The 22,659-nt window shown below is 45.2% G+C and overlaps 1 protein-coding gene and 1 long non-coding RNA gene across 7 annotated transcripts in view; one reads left to right on the top strand and one right to left on the bottom strand.

Moving 5' to 3' along the window:
* Positions 1-22,659, top strand: part of LOC105744825 (uncharacterized) — a 75,823-nt gene that overhangs the window by 1,447 nt on the left and 51,717 nt on the right. For 2 of the 6 annotated variants that reach the window (XR_011645457.1, XR_011645459.1), the window contains exons 2-5: positions 180-297; positions 777-1,023; positions 1,755-4,834; positions 7,663-12,705. This is a non-coding gene — a long non-coding RNA (uncharacterized lncRNA). Of the gene's footprint in view, positions 1-179; positions 298-776; positions 1,024-1,754; positions 4,835-6,663; positions 7,627-7,662; positions 12,706-22,659 lie in introns of those variants that run through there. The other 4 variants (XR_011645458.1, XR_011645461.1, XR_011645460.1 and 1 more) reach the window with 4 other exon arrangements.
* On the bottom strand, positions 16,162-21,282 carry FCRLB (Fc receptor like B). The gene is made up of 6 exons (XM_058309312.2): positions 21,090-21,282; positions 20,833-20,853; positions 20,227-20,529; positions 18,378-18,644; positions 17,384-17,674; positions 16,162-17,124 (listed from the first exon to the last, which is right to left on the bottom strand). The coding sequence occupies exons 1-6, from the start codon at positions 21,280-21,282 to the stop codon at positions 16,709-16,711; spliced, it is 1,491 nt and encodes a 496-aa protein (XP_058165295.1). The 3' UTR covers positions 16,162-16,708.

Here is a 22,659-nt window from a genome sequence, read left to right as displayed (position 1 = left end):
TTGAGTATAGCTTGAAATGTGAATTTAATATTGTGGAGTCACAAAGAGAAAAGCAATCTGCCCACCTCCTTGAGTGAGTTTTTGGAGCAGAATCTCTGTTACTGCAAATATGTGTTTCTTGTTCTTTCTAAAGGGCTCTGAAGTAATCAGGTGAACTCTCTTCTCCCACCCTGCCCCAGCCCTCCTATCTTTCAGTGTCTGTCGGGTTTGAATATGAGACATGCCCCATTCTAATTCTCTGGGAGAAAAGAAGAGCCCTTGTTCAGGGATTTGAGCTGGAGCCTTCCAACCTTGGAGGTTGGTATCTGGACAAACACCACATCCTCAATGTTATAAGCGATACGTGAGCCCATTTCCTTTCAAATACAAACTCATTCTCTTCTCTGGAACCTTCTCTCCAGCCTGATATTTAAGTAGTAGCCCCTTCTTCCCTCAGCCATTCTTTTATCAAATACGCAAAATATCCATAGGTTTTGCCACTTTCTATTAAATGTCAAAGAATGTTGCACTGGTGTTCCTAGAGCATCAGCCTTATAGTACCTTACAATTCTTCAGTTATTCCCACAAATATTAACTTACCCCAAAACCATAACATTTGGGGTTTATCATTCCATTACAGCTCCCCTCAGCGCACGGTGAAGACTTTGGAGAGCTTCCCAAGGTTGACATTTCCTAATGGTTCTCTTCTCCCTGTCACTCGCCTTGCCTCAGTAGGCCAATAGAAGTCTCCTCGTCAGAGGGCTGCAGTAACCATTCCCATTTACTTGCCTCCCTAGGAATCCACAAGAGCACTGGTGAGAACCATTTCCTAACCTAGCAGACCACCATTACCACCAGCATCACGGGCAATGGCAGCCGCCGCAGTATTTCCTGTCTCAGCTGCAACAGCCTTGCTCAAGGCAACACGCTGCTGGCCCCAATAGCTCTGGCTGTTGGAATCGATGGGCGCGTCTTTGTTCATGTCTTCAATTACTTTCAGCGCATTTTTTCCCTCTCCGAATGTAACCCCATCCTGGAGTTATGGTAAGTGGCCACACAGGGAACCTTCTTTTGCTCTATTGCTCCCTATTTCTCTAGAACTTCACTGATAAATGGGTTTCTCCAGAGAACGGGCTGAGGATCAAAATCTAGATAGATTGAGACAGAGAAAATGTCCAAATCATCATCAGACCAATGCTTTCTTCCTGAAGACCGGCTGCCAGCGATCCAGGGCTCTTCTTCCACATAGCAAGGCACATGGCAACATCTGCTAGTCTCTCCCTTGTCTTCCAAGTTTCATTGCTTTCAGCTTCTTGCTTATGTCATGTTGAAGATATTAATCTCATGCTTTTGTCTGCCAATGCCTTCCAGACAGAGACTACTAGGAATCCACCTACAGTTAAGTTAAACAAGCTGAGTTTATTTCTCAACCATGAGCTGTGAAAAACCTTGGGAGGTATTTGAAAAGCCCTATTGTAGGGTTTAGGCTTGTGTTAGGTAATTTTGGAGAGGTTTTGAGGAAGCAGGACTTTCCTCTGGATTGAATGCTCTCAGGATGTTGGAGTGATTCTGTGATTAGATATTTGAATAAATCTTATCTACAGGGAGGGCAAACTAGAGAGAGGCTAAAGCTGTAATTGGTCAAGAACTAACAGTCACTCACTTTAGCCAGGATAGCAGTATGTTTGGTATTTTGTGGGTTAGACAATGTCCTGTCTATGTTCTGACATGATTACAAAGTGGCCTTGTTTTGTCTTGATCCATTATGGTCACAGAATGACTTTGTCTGTTGAAGTTCTGTGAAGTCATGTTCAACAGGAGAACACCAACACCTAAATGTGAGTACCTAACTAACTAGCTGTAGTAACACCAAGGAAAGTCTAACTGATAATACCAGCCTGATGGTAGCTAAGGTCATCATGTGGGCACTACTTGTCAGAATGACTGACCCCAATAAAAACCCTGGACACCAATGCTTAGGTGAGCTTGCCTGGTTGGAAGTACTTCGCACATGTTTCACACATTGTTGCTGGGAGAATGAATCGTGTCCCTGTGCAGCTCCACTGGGAAGGGATACCTGGAAGCTTGTGCCTGGACTTTACCCTTGTGCCTCTTCCCTTTGCTGATTTTAATACATATCCTTTTGCTTTAATAAACTATAACTTTATCTAACAGCTTTTCTGAGTTCTTTGAATCCTTCCTGTGAGTCATTGAGCTTGGGGGAGCCTGAGGATGATCTTAGGGACCCCAACACAACATCCACCCAGCAACATTGTCTGTAATAGTGAAAAACTGGAAACCATCTAAATAACTACCAGTAATGGATTCATTAAATAAGTTGTTTCAACCATTCAGCAAAATACTAGGCAACAATTTGGAAAGATAACATAGGAACTGGTCCGTGCTAACTATATTATAAAGGAAAAAAGAAAAAATAAAGCTGGTGTACAAATAGAAAGTATATTTGAGCCCATTTATTAAAAAATACATATGTATATGTAATATGAAAATATAGTAGCAAACTGTTAACTGGTTATTTCCGAACTGGCATTGTGAGGGAGACTGGCATAATAGGCACTATATATTTCTTTCTATGTAGATTTTATTTACTTCAGTCAATATGTATTAAAGTTATTCACTTTTAATAATTATAGATATTTGCATTCTGGAAAAAGAAAAAAAAAGACGAAAGGTTCATTACTTGGACATTGTATTAAAGTATAGTAATCATTTCTCTCAGTTTTCTGTTGGGAGTGAGCTTTCCTTTCACAACTCCCTAAAATGACTGCAAGTTCCTTCAAGGGTGGGGGTAGGGGACACATGAATTGCTATTGAATACTCACAGACCCTAGCTCTGTCCGCCTCAGTAAACATCTGTAACTGGGCAAATAAAAACTCCCTAATTCCTGAAGCTGTGAATTTAGCAGCTTTCGTATTTGTGCTGTCAGCCACTAGGTGGCACCACTTGCAAGATATATTTTTCTGTGCTCCTATGAAAGAGGAAACATGAAAACAGCAACCTGCAAGAAAAGCAGAATGCTATGTGCAGTGAAAGAAATGCCATCTTAGAGAGAGAACTGGACTGCTTCCTTTGAAAGTGTTTGGGAAATGAAGGAAGAGGATCTCTGTCCTAGGATTGGAATCCATTTTTTTTTTAAAGGCACAATTTCTCTTCCTTTCATCACCAACAGTCTTGATAAATATCAATTAAGCAAAAATTCTTGTAATTGCTAAGAAATCATCAACTATGTTGTAGCTTGAATTTTGAGAAGACACCCATTAATGTAGCATGGCCTGATCACATGAGGATACCCATCCCCCAACCCTCTCACTTTTTGGTTGTTTCTCAAAAACTTTGGGTCCTAGAGTATAGTCACATGTATGATTTATCATTATTTTCAGAAGTGTCTACTCTAAGTGTATATCCATGCTAAGCAATCAGCAGGGAGGTTTCTCTTCTGTCCCATCACCCTCCCCATTGTAATCAAAAGACAAGTTCCTCTTTCTGTCCTCAACATTGCCAGTTCTCTCCTGAACCCAACAAGCTGTCAGCAGATGGTTATTGACTTTGACTATTATGTTCTCTCCCCTACCCAACATTTGCAAACACATCACTTTTGTTCTGCTGTCCTTCTGGGAAACATTGGGGCTGGAATTGCAACTGGTCTTTGATATTTAGTTCATGCTCTCAGTTCCTGTTTTTGCTTAAAGAAAAACTGGTCAACAGAGAGTCAGATGGGCAGGGCAAAGGAGCCACAGATGTTCCCTCTTCTTTGCTGGGTTACATTTGTGCATAAGTCGTCTCCTTCCGTTCCTCCACAAACAAAATGCAGAAATTTTAACCACAGATCCTCTTTCCTGGTTATACAACCTTTGGGGCTCTTTTTCTGTCTAAAATTAGTTTGGAAAACAAATAACAAAAAAATAAAAATAAACTTAGTGGAAAGAGTTCTGGATTTGTATGGACAAGTCCTAGATATAAGCTTAGATTTTATTACATATTATATAACTTTGGCCATGTGAGCTAAGCCTATGAACTTCAGTGTCCCATCCAAAGGGAAAAAAAAAAAGACAAAACTAATCATACCTGCTCAACATTTCCTAAAAGATTTTAAACTATAAAAATTGGAAATTGGGGAGCAGGTGTAGCTCAGCAGTTGAGCTCCTGCTTCCTATATACAAGGTCCAGGTTTGATGCCTGGTACCTCCTAAAAATTAAAATTAAAATATTGGAAATCTTAGAATCTTACCGCCAAATATATCTCCCTTCTTCCTCCAAGTTTGTTTCGTATTCATTATCTCACCTCTTCCAAGAAGTATTTTTTTACTTACTCCATCTGAGTCACTTCCTGCCAATAATTTAGTTCTGATTCCTGCTATGAGAAGTGAAAATAGAGATGGGCCATTTACAAATATTTTAGTTGGGAGGAGGAACCCTCCCAAACACAGAGAGAAAGAAAAAAAAGAAAAGCATATTTGATGTTCAATAGAAGCTCTTTCATACAGCCCCAAAGCAATGAATTTTAAATTACTTAAACAAACAAACAAAAAAAATCTTGATTTTGTCTCAGTTTATTCATTCTTGCTCAGTGTTAGAAATACAGCACTGAATAAAATGAGGACCTTAGCCTCAAGTTCCCACTATGCAGGGGTACAGTTACCCAAACCATGTGCTAAATTGACAGTTTGAAAAAAATGTTTTGGAAGCTCAGACGAAGAAAGAATTTATTTTGCCTGGAAGAAAGAGAAGAATTCTGAGAGAAGGTGGCATTTAATTTTGGTCTTTCCCACAGGTGATGTAAGATGAAGGGGTAAAGGGCTGGACAGAGAGGTAGAAAGATAAAAGAAGAATAAGGTAAGAATTCAAAGATATTTGAGATTGTTCTGAAATTTGCTACCATATCTATGCAAAAAGAAGAATTTTTTTGAAACTTCACAAACTTCCCTGGGAAATGTGTTCATTCACACTGGGAAAGTCTAGTTCTTATGGTGGCAACACAGTTGCAGCCCCCCTCAAGGGAAGAGACTCCTACATGTTCCTTGCAGGCTTTATGTTTCCACTGCTCTTTTCACAGGGGGCTACAGAGGCCCTAAATGGCTAAGCAGAAACCCAACCTGCTTCTATAACTTCAGGGTATCAAACTTGTAAGATTGCCTTCGATTCAAAACAACATTTTTATAGAAAGTGGAGGTAGCTCAAGTGGTTAAGTGCCTGCTTCCCATGTACAAGGTCTGGGATTCAATGCCCTAGTACCTCCTAAAAAGAATAGTGTTCTTGAGCTGATACTTTCCTGCTTGTAAACACTCACAAAAAGCAGCCTTGTCCACTAGGTGTCAGTATGAGTTTGCCAAGTCGGCCTGTTCCTTTTTCAGAGGGTAAGCAAACAGGCAGATTTAGGGGAATGCTCAAACACTGACTCCGTACTTCCCCCAAGGCTTTTGAACGGATCTCCTTGTGGACAAGGGAGAGAAATATGGGTTGGATATTAGACCAATTGAGTACATTATAGCTGGTTAAGCAATTGTACCCAAGAGGTATGAAAAGGATCAATGGCAGTCAACTTGGAAAATTCTAGTGAGATAGAGCCACCACCCAAGTATCATTTTCTTTTTTTTCCAATAAAAAAATTTTTTTAAGATACTTCGATTACGTAAATGTTACAGAGAATATATAGGAAATTCCCATATGCCCCACTCCCCATACTTACCCATTTTCCTACATTAGCAACATATTTCATCAGTGTGGTGCATTCGTTGAAATTGATAAACACATTTTGGAGCATTGCCACTAAGTATGGATTATAGTTTATACTCTCTCTCACTTGACTCTGTAGGTTATGGTTGGATATATAATGGCCTGTATCCGTCATTGTAATGTCATTCAGGATGATTCCCAAATCTTGAAAATGCCCCCCTATTATACCTGTTCTTCCCTCTCCCTAATCCCAGAGCATCCATGGGTCACTGCCTCCACGACAGTGGTATTTCTCCCATTGCTAGAATCACAATAAGTCTATAGTAAGTTTATTTTAGTCCATAGCTCATTTTACAATCCTGAGGACTCTGGGATGGCGATGCCCACTCCACCATTAACTGAGGGGGCTTCGATACCATACATCCTATGGATGAGACTCTCTTGCTTGCAGCTGTAGGCACTCTCGGTTCCTTGGTATGTTGTATGTCCATCATCTCCTCCCCAATAGTTGTCCTGGGTGAGTCCATTGAACTAGAAAGTAGTTGTTGCAACTCTGTTGAGACTCAGGGCTCAGCTGGCACATGGACAGCCCAAAAATTTAAGTCTCTTGGATGTACGCAAACCAACTCTAGTACTAATTAAAGGTTCAAATGGAAGGACAGAAGAATCATGCATAGGGACCACTGCTGATTCTAACTCTGTCACACTGTGTAAACTTAAATACCAGATTAGGGCCCACTGGCAAGGGGCCAAATTCCTGAGCTATCTGCCCTGGCTATAGTGTCTGGATGTCTCCATATCCCAGAGGAGCTTCGCTATTTGGGGTAGTATCTACTTTGGTTGTTAATGAGATCCTGTTGAGATATGCATAAGTGCTACCTCTGGGGTGGCCTCCCAACTCACTTTGAACTCTCTTAGCCATATAAACTCATTTGTCTTTAGCTTTTTCCCTTTTTGGTCAAGGTTTGTTTTGTTTTGTTTTTTTCCAGAAGAACTGCTTGTTGGTATTTGGTAGCAATCTTTCGATGCCAAGGAGGCTCATCCCCGGGAGTCAGGTCCCATGCTGGGGAGAAGTTATTGCTTTTATATGCTGAGTTTGGCTTGGAGAGAGGCCACAATTGAGCAATAAGAAGGTTTCCAGTAGGTAACTCTTAGGCACCCTATGTCTCTAGGCTAAGTTTCAATTTCAAGAGCATAGATTCATAAGCATCATCATCAATATCAAGCGTCCTTCAGTGGACCATTCTCCTTCACAAGTCATTGTCCCTGTACTTGTGGTATTCTTGTTGTTCCACTAGATAATATGGCAGAGCTCTCCTGGTTGGAAATTTGATATTCTCTTGGTTATTGTGTGAATCTCCACCCACCATGACAATGGCCCATGAACATTTGAACACATTTATATTTCTTACATGTATAACCAGGTGAACTTCTTCCCATGTATCCCCCTCACTGACACCCCACACCAATGATTCTCCCCTGCCACAGTTGTAATCTTTTTCATTTTAATCTGTCTTATTCAAATTTTTTTTTAAGATTTATTTTTTATTTATTTCTCTCCCCTCCCCCCCCCACCAGTTGTCTGCTCTCTGTGTCCATTAGCTTCTATCCTTACCAGAGGCACCAGGAATCTGTGTTTCTTTTTGCTGCGTCATCTTGCTGTGTCAGCTCTCCATGTGTGTGGCGCCATTCTTGGGCAGGTTGCACTTTCTTTTGTGCTGGGCAACTCTCCTTACAGGGGACACTTCTTGAACATGGGGCTCCCCTACGCAGGGGACACTCCTGCGTGGCACAGCACTCCTCGTGCACATCAGCGCTGCACATGGGCCAGCTCCAACCGGGCCAAGGAGGCCCGGGGTTTGAACTGCGGACCTCCCACGTGGTAGGCGGACGCCCTATCCATTGGGCCAAGTCTGCTTCCCCAACTTTTTTTGGTGATTTGGATTAGGGTACAAAAGACATGTTTATTTAATTTGAATGTGTTACAGAAACTCAAAGGAACAGCATCAGGATCCAAAATTGTCTTATGAAGACTTAGTAAGCTAATGAAGACAAAATCCAAAAGAGATAAATGTAAGTTCTCTGTTTTGGTTCCCAGAAATGACTGGATAAATATAAATTGGGGAAAGAGGAAATAAGACTTAGCTGAAAATAAACTCTCTGGTGAGTTTGTAGGCAGTAAGCTCCGTGAAGACTGTCAGTATCAACTGACTCCTGCACAAGCGAATGTCTCCTAGGGCTGTGAAAAGATCTGTGTTTTATTTTTACCCCATCACTAAGACTTCATCTAACCTTTCTGGGTGGTAATTTACTTATCTCCAAAATGAACAAGTTGCACTAAATCTCTAGGTCCTAAAATTCTAGGATTTATTCCTTTATTCTCAGTGGAGGTGGTAGATAAGGTCGGTTGATGCTCAGCATTCACTTTACTGTCTTCTCAAGTACCTCTCTGAGTTGCTGTGCCTTGAAAGCTAAAAAGGACATTTCTGGGACTCTGTTGCAGCTAGGTGCTAGGTATGATCTAGCTCTGTAGCAGCTAGGTGCTAGGTATGATCTAGCCCTTACACAACGTACGAAAGGGAGAAGAGAAGTGGAGGCTATATTTCTGCAGCTTCTGTTGCTTCTAGAAAACTGGATGAGGAAGCTATGGATTTTTCTGCAATATCAATCACAGAGATCTCAGTGTCCGCTCTCTAACTTTGTGCTGCGAAGGGCTAGGGCCCAGAGCTTCCATTTCCTGGACCCTAGCAGATAGAGTATGGTTCTGATGTCCCAGCAATAGCAGCATCCCTTCCTTACTGTGGCTATTTCTCGATCATATCACAGGCTATATAGTCCTAAACTGGTAGTTTTCTGACCAAGAAAGCAGCAGCAATGCCTTTGGGGGCCTGGTATTGGGAGACTTTGCTGAAAGCACATACTAGAGTCTGTTTCTTCATCACTCTCACCCATTCTGTAAACTGTTAAATACTGTATAATAAATTCCTTCTTAATCCAGCTAGAGTTGATTCTATTATCTGAAATCAAACCCTGATCAATCTAATGATATACTTATAAAGTTCTTTTTTATAAAAGGCCTGGAAGAGTGCACGCCAAATTGTTACACAGTGGTTACCACTGGTGAGGGAAGTAGGTAGGAGGCTGGTACCTGAAAGTAGACCTGAACATATTCCTATATAGTATGAGTATTTGAAATAAAGACCATTTTCATTAATGTCTTAGTTTTCCATTGTTGCTATCACAAGTACCGCAAACTGGTTTTGGCTTAAGAACAGGAATTTACTAGCTCACTGTTTTGAGGCTGGAAGTCCAAATCAAGATATTGGCCAGACTTGTTTTCTCCGAGTCTGCATTCTGATGCCAGCTGCCAGCAATCGTTGGGCTTCCTTAACTTATATTTCTGCCTCCTGTGACACGGCAATGTCCTCTCCTTTCCTCTCCTCTTTTCCACTGACTTGCCGCTTCTCCCTGTGACCTTTTCCAACTTCTAGCTTCCAGTTTCTTTTCTTTAAGGGCCTCCAGTTTAATGGATTAAGACCCACCCTCATTAAATTGCACCACTCCTTAACTAAAAATAACATCTTCAAAAGGTCCTATTTACAATGGGTTCACACCCACAGAGATGAGGATTATCTCTATGTGGCAGTGTATAATTCAGTCTGCCACAATTAATAAGGCTATCTTTTAAAAAATTTTAAACAAAGTGGATGACTTTTATGTTGAAAGCACAGTTCATGGTATGTGATTAAAAAGCAGCTTTAAATTATCTTTCATATCCATTTAAAATTTTTTCTTCTGGATAATCTTCCCCTGCACCTAGCACCTTGTTCATCAAAATGTGGCCTGGGAATCAGAAGCACTGGCATCAGTTGGGATCTTCTTAGAAACACAGAATCTCAGGCCCCATCCCAGAAGTACTGAATCAGAATCTGCATTCTGAATCAGGTGATTTGTGTGCACATTAAGATTTGAATAGTTCCGTGATTTTTCGGCTTACTCTCAGTAAGGAATAGTCCTATAATCACTTTAGGATACTAGCATAGTTTCAATTTATAAATTAGAATGTTCAGTCCTAGATGTTAATCAGCCCACCACTGTCATTCAGAGGTAACTCTTAGTCCTTCCCCCTTGCCCAGGTAAAATTCTGACCTGGGAGAAGGAGTGTGATTGGTACCTGCTTTCTCTTTCCACACACGTCCTTCCCCCTCATTAGCCACCGCTTTCTCCTGTTTCTTACCTAGGCCAAACTAAAGGGAGGACATGTAAGAGAATAAAAAGTTCTTATTTGGCTGGACAGCTCTCTGCTCTCTGAGCTTGGCAGGGTGGCTAAAAGCTAAAAGCACTTCTGTGGACTTTTTGGAGATGTTTATTTCTGCAGACAGCTCTCCTGTGGTCCTCTGCTCAAGGCAGACGCATCTCTCTTCCAGGTGTTTTCTTGCAACTCTTCCCTCAGCCCCTAAGAATCCAGATTCACCTCTAGCTTCTTGCTGCCTTTCTCTACTCCTCCAGGTGACCTTATCATACAGGACCCAAGAGAACCAGCTCTCTATCTTTCATGCACAACAGAAATACTTACATACGTGCCATGCCCCAGGAGAGTCTATTCAACAGGCTGGTTCCTAAGCTGCCACCTCTGTTCTACAGCCATGACTTACTTTAGCTTTCTCAGATATCAGGCCCAGTCCCCTGTGTCTCCCAATGGCAGGTATAGCATATGTGGCTTTGCATTTTCCCACAACCCTTCCAGTTCTTTCCCCTTCTAGTGACAGCAGCATTTTGTTTCTTCATTGTTACACAGCAAGCCTTGGGAAATAACTGAGCTCATGACTGATGAGTAAATCTTGTACGCTTCTCTTCCAGAAACTCGAAGGCTGTTCTCTGAGCTGCCTGGCTACATAATTCCTGTAAAAGATATAACGTCAGCCCTACTGGCAAACATTGCAAATCCTCGTTTTACATAGTAACTGTGGAATTGTAACTTCTGCCCTGCTAGAAAATTTTGTGAATGTCATTCCCTAATTATCTGTCCTGAGCACTGCTCATTTTCGTCATGCTCCCCTGCACGTGCCCTCCCCATCTGCACATGTATGTAAAAGACCCCTCTTACTTTGCGGCAAGTGCAGACTGTAGCCTCAGAAACACCATGCTCTCCCCCTGCCTCCGAGGATGAGGATTTAGGCCATGACCAGGCTCATACTCTCCAAGAGAGAGGATCTCCCTTCTAACACTTTGAGAGCAAGGCCCCACGTGAGTCCCCTATTAAAAGCTCACTTGCTCACCAAATTGGACTTGTCCAAGGCTTTCTTTGGTCTGACGTGTCATTTTACCTGGCTCCCTGCTACACTTTGAACAGGAGGAAACATATTTCAGACCTCTCTGGGTGGATCCATGGGCGCCTCCTTCATTAGGCTTGAGAAGGAGGTAGCAAGCCTCCCACACCTCCCGGCAATGGCAAAAATAACTCTTCTCAAGTCCCCTTTCCTCTGCATACCCTGAGCTCTCTTTCTCTCTTTAATGTGATTTCAGAGACCCGGAGCCAAACAACCAGTCCTCGACTGTTTCCTTTGTCAATTCTGCATATGATGATCTGGCTTCAGAATTTCATGCCTATTCTATCTTAGTGTCTCATGTAAAATATCACATTTGACATCTTGTCACAACTGCAATTGCTACATTATTTTTTAAAATACAATTAAAATCCTGCCCTTTTGCCTTACTCCCCCAGACAGACTCACTTGAGGAACTGCAGTCAGTTGTGGGCCCCACACTTTAAACTGAACATAGAGCAACTGGAGTGTGCTCAGAAAGGTCAGGATGGAGAAGGGATTCCAAATTAGGTACAGTTGAAAACATAAAAAAAGGTGGAGTGAAAAAAAGTTTATCTGTAAGAAAACCTATTCATGAGCTAAACAGCATCTTTAAATATCCGAAGGGTTACAAAAGGGTCAGGAATTAGATTTGTTCTCTGTAACCACTGAGGGTACAATGCATAGAAGTTATAACAAAATCACTTTATTCATTATGTGTATAAGGAAGAACTTTATAATTGTCAGAGTCACCCAAAGTTAGAGGGGGCTGTCTTGGGCCATATCCTTACAGTGGGTCAAGCATGGGCTACATAGCCATATGGCAGGAGAAGTTTAGAAGTGTCTCAAGTAGTGGTTTCTTGGCTGGAATAAACAGCCTTTAAGTTCTTTTCAAATTTTTGAAGAACCCTCATGCATCTTGAGAGATGTTTACCTTTAGTCTCCCGCCTCATGTAGAATCATACATAACTTTTTTTCCTAAACATTTTGAAACTTGCTTATCTAGAGCTTGGAGTGCATTTCATATTTTATTAATTTGGGGGGGGGGGGTGTAGGGAGTTTATTTTCTTCTTTATTGTGTGGGTCTCCACCACTGAGATGATACCCTATGACAAGATGAACACTTTCATGTTCCACAGAAGCATGCCCGAGATGCACCCTATCATATATATCCCCCTTATTAATTCTATGACATATTTTTTTACATTTTAACATCTCTGAAATCAAGATGCATGTTATAACTACTGTCTTGTCATAGTTTTCATTGCTTACATAAGCATGAACTATGAAAGTACCGACATCAAAATTTACTGAATGGGTGTAAGCAGATTAGAAGAAACCTCTAGAGACAAGAGTGAAGCAATCTTTTGATTGTGGGAGAGATGGGGTAGGTGGTGAATTATACATGTTTAACAACATTCCTGAAGCAGGAGTCAAAAATAAGCTAGCTCCAAATAATTGTAACGCCAGCTTAAAAGCTTGGCAAAAAAATAGCAGTTACTTCTATGGTTTATTTGAAAAAATGCTGCATTGTCAATGTTCTTTGTAGCAAAGAAGATAATACAGGAGTAGAAGATCGTGGATATTGATAAATCTGACTTGAAGAGTGATTCAGTGTCAAACTTTGAATATGAAAAAGTTTAGGAATGCCTTCCCCAATTTATCTCATTTATATTCTCATTTTATGTGTATTTGAGTGACTTATGATAAAAAATCTATTTCTAATTAAGCTTGAAAGACACTGTGTGATTATTTGGCAATGTTTTTCCTTTCTTACTGCTTTCTTTAATGTGCAGGCTACAATCAGTGGCACTTTAGATTCAGTGAATTACAGACAAAATAACAATTTACTGCTTCTTATGTATCAGTCAAGTTACTTTACCTGCATAATCTCATTTAATCTTTCTAGCAACTCTGTAAGGCAGATGCTATTATTTTTCTGTTTCACAAAAGGTGAAACAGAATTTCATAGGCAAAATTTCTTTCAGGGCCTTACAGTTAATAAGTAGCAACATTTGAACCCAAGTTTATTGACTCCTGAGCCAAGGTTCTTAACCTCTATACTCTGCCACCTCTAGGTCCAAAGCAAATTAGCTAAGCTATTTAAAACAAGACACTAGGGTCGTATTTACTGTTATGAGATGGGCATGATCATCTCCCAAACACTGTAATGAGACTGGCTACTTTGAACTGAAAAAGACTGAAGTGTGCTGGACCAACTCTTTAGCCTCTATCAAGGGTGTACGTTTATTTATAAGAATAGGATGTCATGCATTGCAACCAACTATCTTTTTGGTGTGGTGAATGGGGAACAAACTAAACCAATTATGGGCTGACCATAGTACATGTTGGGAATTAGGTAAAAGACTAGGATGAGATTTGGAATAAGTGCTCTAATGGTCAGAAAGTCTGTGTTTAAGGAGGAAGTATAGTCAGGACTGCACTTACTTCCCTGAGTTAGCTGTGGACAGCTAGCAAGGAATGTCAGAAATGGGTGGGTTAGCATTATGAAGAGTAAGGGTTTTTTATAGGTTTAATTAAGAAATAAACGTTCAATGATTCATTTTCTTGATCAGGGTAGGAAAAACAAGCTCTCTCCTGACTAACTAGTGGAAACACAAAGCAGTGCAATCTCTTTGAAGGATAATTAGGCAATATCTATTAAAATTTTTTTAAAAAAAGAAACATGTCCATTGATCCAGCAATTCCACTTCTAGAAGTACAGGTATAGGAGAGAAACAACTTCCTCTTCAGACTTCTGTAGAATTTTGCTGCCATTTCTGTTGCTTGGGAATGAACTCTGAGTTTACCCTTGGGCAGCCTGAGCTAGCTAGCCTTCTGTTTCTCCAAATGCATGTTGGAACCTCAACTAGAAGCTGGATGAGAATGAAGCTGATGATTCCTTAATGCAGGTCATCCTGGGAGATCATTAACAGACTTCGTAGGGGATGACCTTGATCCTGCCCTCCTCTATGATATGTGGCAGGCTCAAAAACAGCAGAGTCTACAGGGCATGAACGTTAATTCTTCTCCCACACAGAGAAAAGTTAAGTCATGAATGATTTCCATTCTTACCAGAAAGTCCTTGTTTTTCCCTCTCCCCAACATTCTTAGTTCTAAATGGACATAGGTGCAGCAGGACAGAAATAAGGATGTTGTGGCTGCTACAAAGGTGTGACTGGAGATGCTTCTATACTAGCTCTCGGTGGCGGACTTGGCTCAGTGGTTAGGGTATCTGTCTACCACATAGGAGATCCACAGTTCAAACCCCGGGCCTCCTTGACCCGTGTGCAGCTGGCCCATGCACAGTGCTGATGCGGGGCAAGGAGTGCCCTGCCACAGGCAGGGGTGTCCCCGCGCTGGGGAGCCCCACACACAAGGAGAGCGCCCCGTAAGGAGAGCTGCCCAGCGGGAAAGAAAGTGCAGCCTGTCCAGGGATGGCGCCGCACACACAGAGGGAGAGCTGACACAACAAGATGACGCTACAAAAGAAACACAGATTCCCGTGCCGCTGATAAGGATAGAAGCGGTCACAGAAGAACACACAGCGAATGGACGCAGAGAGCAGACAACTGGGGGGGGGGGGGGGAGAGAAATAAATAAATAAATCTTAAAATATATATATATATATACACACATACATACACATACATATATATATATATATATACTAGCTCTTTTGAGTGGCTATTTCACTTTTTTGTACTTTTAAAAAATGATCAAAAAAATTTTTAATGACCCAAGATCCTTTGATTAACAAAACTCTTGGCAATAATGCTAATCTCGTCCTATCCAGACCAGGGTGATGGAAACCTCAGAAAGGAGAAAGAGGAGAAAGTCACTGGAGTAGAGTGGAGTTAGCCAGGGAAGATCTCCTGGGAGAAGAGTTCTGAGAAGCTGAGCTGAGTCTGTACTATAAAGCTGGAAATAGGAGCCTCTGTTGACCAAGACCTCAGCATTGGATTAGAAGGACCTGGACATACCTTCTTAAGATTAAGCAAGTGGTCACCAAGATTAATAAATTTATCTGATTCTTTTCTAGTTTTAAATTAGCATCTTCTCCATTAAGACTTATTGATGCTCTCATACCAGGAATGCTTCCAAATATCCATCCCTGGGCCAATAAGCTAAAGTTATTTCTTAACAAAGCTTTTTCATGTTCTGATCCTACTTCCCCATATTCATTTCCTGCCTCCTTCCCTTAAAATACCCCCACCCTCACACACAATCCTTCAACCACCCCCGATTATTTGCAGCTCCACAAATATCCTGGAGTTTTTCACTTCTCCATTCCTTAACCTCTGCATGTCTACATGCAAAGGCAGGCATCCAATCTTGCTTTCATCTCCACTTTGAATTTTTGCTCTTCCTTCAGTTCCTTCCTTGTCTGAATTCTCATAGTATTTCATGCAGCACTTGTCACACTGCATTGTAATTTATGTGTGTACCTGCTGCCCTTTCTCGCTGGACATGTGCTCCTGTGCAGGGAGGGAACTGGGCTTTAGTCAACTATGTAATTGCAGTGACTTTACTAAGAAGGACTTGATGAAGGATGTTGATGTTATTCTGGTAAAGCATTCAGAAACAGGAAATGGGGTGTGTCTGAATGCCTACTGAGTGGAAGTAAAGGATGAGATGCAGGAATTATTGCTACCTCTAAGCCTTACCAGTGAAGCTTAACAAAGGTATGGCCCTAAGGTGAATAAGACTTTCAGAGGGCAAGTCACACCAGCCCTGCAGAGCACCCATGGCTCCATTATGCAGATGGAGGGCCCATGAAAATGGGACTTGCAGGGAGTATATCCCTGAAATTACAATTAAAATGGCCTCTCATTTTTCTTTCTTCAGGTGATAGTGAAGTCACCATTTAGGATGGGGTATGGATCTGGGTACATGTGTGTCTAGTGTGTGTGTTAGCATAGAAATGGCTCTTAGAGAAGAAAAACAAAAACTTAAAAATTATCATTCAGCAATCTTGAAGATGTCCTATACTTCCCTCAAAGGGATTTCTCAATGCAAATGGTATCACTCATTTAATTTATCACTGAAGTGAGCATGGCCTGTCTGCTGCTACCACAGCCTATCAGTCTGTATAGGTACATTGGGCAGGGGACACACCTGGGTGAATCTAAGAGAACTCTGACCCTTACAGTCCAGGAGTGGGAGGCCCATACAAATATCTGTTCCTCTCTAAAACTAAGTAGAACTCAGGATTCTGAGGGTATAAACTCATCAGAAATACAGCAAAAGTCTTTTTAATATTAACAGAGAGTACATGCATTGTGTATAATTACAACTTGACCACACAATGTTCTAAAGTGCTTAGTTCACCTCAATGAACATCAGTACCAAAACATTGCCTGTACTTAAACACATACTGGCTAAGCTTCTATGAAGAGCTAAAAATGACTAAATTCACTTCCAAACGTAAACCTCAAAGTAGTAAATAACAGGTTTCTACTTACTTTCTGAATTCTGTGAGGAGAAGAAAAAGACAGAAGGGAATGCCTTGTGCTTACACACTGCTCGTCTGCACTGTGTGTGGTTGAAATCGTCAGCAACCACACTCTGTGGCCGCTTCCTTAAAAAAACCACCGCAAAACAAAGAGAAGCAAACATGGATGGCCTTGGAAGGTCTCTGCCATTTTGGATGATTGACCGTTTTGGGTGGTTAGCTGGGAAGCCCAGGGTTGAATGAGCCTGGCGAGGGGAGAGTAGACACCCCACCTCAGCTCTCCACAAGAGTGGACTCCGGGGTTCCCCGGCTCACAGCAAGGAGGGAAGAGGGGGTCTCGGATGTTCCCTGGAGCCTCATGAGGGCCTGTGGCTCCTTTAACTCCAGGACCACCCTACTCAGAAGGCCTTTGAGCAGCTGCATTTCTCGAAGCAGAAGGTCCACGTCGGGCTTCTGGGCTCGGGCAGATTGTTGCAAGGGCGTTGGAGGCGCACAGGAAGGGGGCCCGGCCGTGGGGGCGCTGCCCGCAGGGAACAGCAGCCCAGCTAAGGTGGTGTTCGGAAAGGAGGTGACTGAGGAGACCGATCTGGACACCGGGGGCTTCCTGAAGGAGAGAGGCTTGTTTCCCGGCGCCAAAGCTGCGGGCTGTGGGGCCGGGGCGGTGGTGGACACTAGGTCCAGAGGAGAGCCTGTGAACAGAACACACCGTGTAATGCGCGGCTCAACTCCTCGCGGCTGGGTTCCGGGGTGCGGGGGGGGGGGGGGAGGGGGGGGTTGGGCTGCAATAGAGGTGGGGGCGGCGGTAGGGAAGGGAAGGGGTGAAGAGGGCGGGGCTGGGGTGGTGGGAAAGGTGAAGGTGGGAGAACCAATGAGGGAGGGCACGGAGACCTGAGGGTCGCGAGAGGAGCTGCGGGGCTGCTTCCGCGCGGGTGGCGGTCATCACTCTACCTGGCCCAGGGATCTGCAGCCACGGGCTGCGTTTGCGGACGCTGCGGGTGGCGGTGGCCGCCTCGCACCAGTACGATTCCAGCTCCTCGACCTCGGGCTCCGGGACTGTGTACTCGGTGCCCCAGTCAAAGCGGCGCACCACGCGACTGTATTTGTAGAAGGCGAACTGCAGCGGCGTGTCGCGCTTCTGCGGGTGCAGGCGCGTGTCGCAGCGCACCACCACCCCACCGTGGGCCGCGCCGCGACCCTCCACGCGGCCCATCACCCGCAGCACCGGCGCCTGGAACAGCTCTGCGGAGAGGCGGGCCCAGTGGCCCAGGAGCACGTGGGGTCCTCGCAGGGGTGAGGTGGGGCCGGGGAGAACCGAGTCCCGCCTCTCCGCCACCCGCGACCCCTCTCTCCTTCGCGTTTCCCGCGGGGGCTCCTTACAGACCCCGAGAACCGAGAGGGGCTGGGGGAGGTGGTGTGTACGCGTGGAGGGTGGGAGGAGGAAAACCTTCTGAAATGCGGGGTAGGGGGCTGCGTGTACGAGGGACGGGAGAAAAATAAAGCTCGAAGGGAGAAAGGACCAGACCGGACGCTTCATGTGACATCCCGACTGACTCGACTGGGCTTCTCCCGCCTAGAACGGGGGTGGCTGTGACCGCCTCGTCGGACTCTCGGGAGCCTTTCCCTTGCCCCAGTCCCACAGCGTCCCCTATCGTCCACGCCGCCACTCTGGCTGTGACCGTGGCCAGATCTGCCCTCCTCCCCAAGTGGGATCCCCACCCGAAGTAGCCCGGGTGTGCGTTTGGACGGCGAAAGAGGGCGGACGCCCCTTTGCAAGTACGGGTCAAGCGAGCCTTCGCTGCACAGAAAAGGAGAGCGCGTCTAGCGGAGAAATCCAACACGTGTCAGATACTTGAACCTCCGCCCCTCCTTTCCTCGCCTGGTTCCCGTCCCAGAATTTCCCAGGGCTCGCTTGCTTCCCTCCGGGACCCCAGGTCTCCCTCACCTTGCACGGTCACCGCCACCTTGGCGGAGAACATGGGCGCGCTCTCCACCGGGATGCGCATGGTGCCGGAGCACTGGTAGCGCCCGCTGTCGCTGGCACGCGCCTGCGGCACAGTGTAGTTGGCGCTGGAGTGGAAGTAGCGCACCGCCTGGCTGTCGCGGTAGTAGTGAAGCTTGTAGACCACCTTGTCGTACCAGCCGCGGCAGCGCATGATCAGCGGCTCGCCCTCGAACACCGCAGCGTAGGGCACCTGCAGGATCAGCCAGTCTACGGGAGACACGCAGGCCCGATGAACTCCAAGAGACAGCCCAGCCCTGGGGCCCCTATCTTTCCACTCCCTGCTCTCCGCCTATAACTCTCCTTCCCTCCCCACCAGCCCCCATCCCCTTCCTGAACAAGAAGGCCTTCCCCAGGCCCCGCACGGGGCAGGATGCTTAGGTGGTGAGTGGTGGGCAGGAGGAAGGAGGCCCTCTTTCATTCAGCTGCTCACCGGCTACTAGAGAGGCAAAGGAGCCTGAGACTTAGTTCCAGCTCAAAGAGCACTGCGGGTAGGAATCAAGTTTAGACTCCTTAGGATGGCATCAGGGCTTTTCTGACTAGGCCCCTGCTTAACCCTCCAGTGCCATCTCAGGATTCGCCCCTACCCCACCTCTCTTCGGCCCTCCCTACCTCCCACTCCTAACATAGACTAAGGTCAGCTCTGCTGAACTGGGAGGAGGACTGGCTCTGCTCTGAACCCTGGGCCCTTCTATTTATTATTTCCTCAGCCTAGAAGAACTTCCCTTCATCAACAGGTCGAGTAAGTCCTACTTGCCTGCAGGTTTGGGCTTAAACCATATTTCCTCTAGAAAATTTCTCTGACCCTACTTCCCCCACCCCCACCCCCACCCCACACACCCTTACATAACCCTTAGCCTGTATCCGGTGCCATTTTAGGTGTTTTGTATTGAGAAAGAATTCTGCAAGTAAACCCACAATTCATTTGCTAACTTTCAGTTCTGCAAGCAGTAACCTCCATCTCTCATGGGTGCACTCCCCAGCAATTTCCAAACAAGAAGATATGGAATATGAATATGAAGTGTGTATAAGTGCTAATCTGAGCACCGAACAATACCTTTAAGGTTCAAATACAATGTCTGGCCTACCAGCCAAGTTATAGTCCCTTTTCTTATCCTTTATTAGGCCCTTCAAACATTCCTGAAGAGTCATAGTTTCTCAGTTGGTGCCTATGTACAAAAGTGTGCATGTGTATAATAAAATTTTGATTCATGCTCAGTTCAACTGCTGCTTTTTTCTTTAACGTGTATTAATTCATTTTTAATCCTCATAACAACCAATGAGATAGGTGCTTTAATTGTCTCTCTTTTACCAATGTGGAAACTGAGGGACAGAGAAGCATCACATTGGTCAAGCTGCACCAATTCCCAAAAGTAATTCCCCCAGCTACACTTAGCCTGCCAGGGACCCCTCACTTTTCCTGCTTTGCCTTGCCCTTTCCTCCTCCCTCTTCCCACCCCATGCCCCCGTCACCAAGACAAAAAAAGATTATCTGTTCAATATCCCAGGTCCTCAAGCTTCTACTCCTTTGAGCTAGTCTCACAAACAGATAAATTTATTTGCCTCACAACATAGCAGGAGAGGGAGAGAGAACTCTGAGGCCAGGCAAGTCTTTCTGTAGCTCTTCTTTAGTGCCATGCAGGCCCCTGCCTATTCCAGAGACTCAAGACAGGCCCCAGTGTGGCCCTCTTTTCCTGCCCGGATGAGAATGGCTCAGTGTCCTCTCCTGCAGAGGGCCAGTATCACCAAAGGATGCACATCCCATCCCTCTCCCCATGCTCACGCCACTCACCATTGGATACAGACAGGTGGATGGGGTCACTGACAGGTGCTCCCCGTGTCTGGCATCGATATACTCCTGGTGTCTGCACTTCAATGCTCTTCTTGTGTGATGGCAGGAGTAGATGACCCAAGTACCAGAGAGTGCTGATGGGCCGGAGCTCCAGGAGCAGAGGGTGGTACCCATCGCACCTCAAGGTTACCCGCTCCCCCTTGAAGATTGTGGTCCAAGGTGGGTGCAGAGATAGTACTGGCTTCTCCAGTGCAGCTGGAGGTGGGGGGTGGGCAGAGTGGAAAAGATCATCAAGGTGAGGAGCTCACAGATGAGTTCTAAGGTTGGAAAATCTTAGAAAACTCCAGCTTCCAGGGCCCAGACCACATTGCTAACCCATCCCTGCGGGAAGAAAGACCACATTCACTGCTCCATCAGTCTATCTCTCAGCATCCATTTCTAAGTGCTTACAGGAAAACTGAGTCCCAAGCTGAAGATGAGGGGGCAGAGGCACTATCCCAGAGCAGCCAAGATGTGGGATATCTACCTAAGCAGGTCACCTGGCAGGGTGGGTGGGGGCAGAGTGCAGATTGTGGAAGGTTGGGTTGAGGGATGTGTAAGACTCACCAGCTTGCCCACTGCTTGGAACTGTAAAACAAGGAAAAAGGGGAAAAAAATGAAAAAAATGAAGATGAGAGGAAAGAAAGGGGCCCTCTTGACCAAAGGAAAGAATGAACAGTCTCAAGAGCTGTTTTTCTTCTTCTGCCCGAGTTTCCCCAACTCTGAGATTGAATAAAACACACACACACACTCTCACCCACCACCCTGCCCTCTTCCCCCCAACCCAAAGTCCTTATGCTGCTGCAGCCTCACTGAGAACTCACCCAGGAGCAGGAGGGCTGTCAGAGTCCACATGATGGCTCTGTCTGCAGCAGCTGCAGAAGGATGGGGCTGTGGTGCCATGGGGTGGGGGAGGGGCAGACAGAGAAGGCGCCAGTGGCTGACCACTGAGTCCTGGGAGATATTGTTGCTTTTCTCACTCATCCTGAAGATGGTGTTGGAAGACAGGCTGGACATGTGCCTCCACCCTCAGCAGTCCCGAGCACCAGGCACTGTCCCACACACCACCCCTGAAGACTCCTCACCTCTCAGGTCAGCCCCAACTGCTCCTGACAAGGCAGGCCCACACCAGGGAGCCTCATAAACCCCAGGCTCTGGCAGGTGGCTACCACCTTCGGGCTCCGATTGATCTCTCACTCTCCCTCCTCCCGCCCCACCTTCCCACCAGCCATGTAGGCCTTAACTGAGGAGGACACATCTTCAAGTCCTCAAGGGCTTTTTGTTTCTGCTCTCCGTGATGGTAGCCATTGGTTTGAGGCCTGGTGAGATCGACATTGGACTCCCCGCACCCAGAGCTCGCCTCTGCCCACAGGCAAGTAGACAGAAAGGCATGACTCACCAGGCACGCTTTGGTGTCTTGTCTTCCAATTCCCCAGCCAAGGACAGAAGTGTAATGTGTTTCTCCTTCTTCCTACCTTTCTGAGAACTTAAACCCTGGAAAAATAGAGAATCTTCTTTTCCTCCCCAGCCCAGCTATCTCCTGTGACACCACCACTCATTTGTTCCTTTTTTCCTTTCACGCATCCCCTGTACCTCTACCTCAAGCACACCCCAGTTCCAGGATTCCTTACCTGAGCCTGAGAAGTCTGCACCAGCCCCTCAGGAACGTCTCAGAACAGACTCTACTTCTGCTGTCTGAGCCATGTGACCATACCCTGAGCACCGGGGGAACCTGAATTTTCGCGTAAATACTTAATGAATTTTCCAACCTGATAGTATGTCTCCTTGGACTCTGTCCTATCCTCATCTTTGGCTGTTTGGAGCCAGGGCCCTTCCTTTCCTTGGAATTCTGGCAGGAGGGAAATCAATCATCGGACACCATCCACCCTCTCTGTCTAAGATAGCATCTTCCCCTCTTGTTTGCCGATGCCCGAAGTTTTACTCTGAGAATTTCCCAATTTTTTAGCTTAATCTACTAGACCCTATAGAAGATGCAAATGTCTCTTAGGGAAATGTTACCCCAAATTATGCTGGCCACTTCAGATCTTGTTTTGAGAGCAGATTTTGATAAAAAGGAGATAGAGCGCTATGGATCTGAGAAGTGGGGAGGTAATTGATAAGGTACATGGGAGTGGGGGAGGGAGAACAGAACTAGATACTGGTGGCAGAGATGATAAACTGCCTGCTTTCAGAGACCTAGACTAGGCAAGGCTCTCGTGCTTCCCCACACGCGGCCAGACTTGTCCTCCCAGAACAACTGTGGGGCTCCCCCATCATCCACAGCCTGCCCCTGTGGTCTGACTTCTTTGTCAAGCCACCAGCTCTGGAGTAAAAATGCAATACAGCTGTGAGCTGTCCTCACAGTCTACACAAGTTTGCTCTGTTTTGGTTTCT

The sequence above is a fragment of the Dasypus novemcinctus genome, chromosome 13, assembly GCF_030445035.2.
Source record: "Dasypus novemcinctus isolate mDasNov1 chromosome 13, mDasNov1.1.hap2, whole genome shotgun sequence".
Taxonomy (NCBI): Eukaryota; Metazoa; Chordata; class Mammalia; order Cingulata; family Dasypodidae; genus Dasypus; species Dasypus novemcinctus.
The sequence above is the reverse complement of the archived record's forward strand: the minus strand, read 5'-3'. Positions and strand labels throughout refer to the sequence as shown.

Bases quoted from the DNA above. Each gene is read 5' to 3' on its own strand.
- FCRLB (XM_058309312.2), bottom strand. From the start codon at position 21,282: ATGTCCAGCCTGTCTTCCAACACCATCTTCAGGATGAGTGAGAAAAGC. The intron at 20,854-21,089 runs GTGAGTTCTCAG...CTTGTTTTACAG, and splicing joins GACAGCCCTCCTGCTCCTGG to TTCCAAGCAGTGGGCAAGCT. The intron at 17,125-17,383 runs GTAGAGTGATGA...TTCTGTTCACAG, and splicing joins GCTGCAGATCCCTGGGCCAG to GCTCTCCTCTGGACCTAGTG.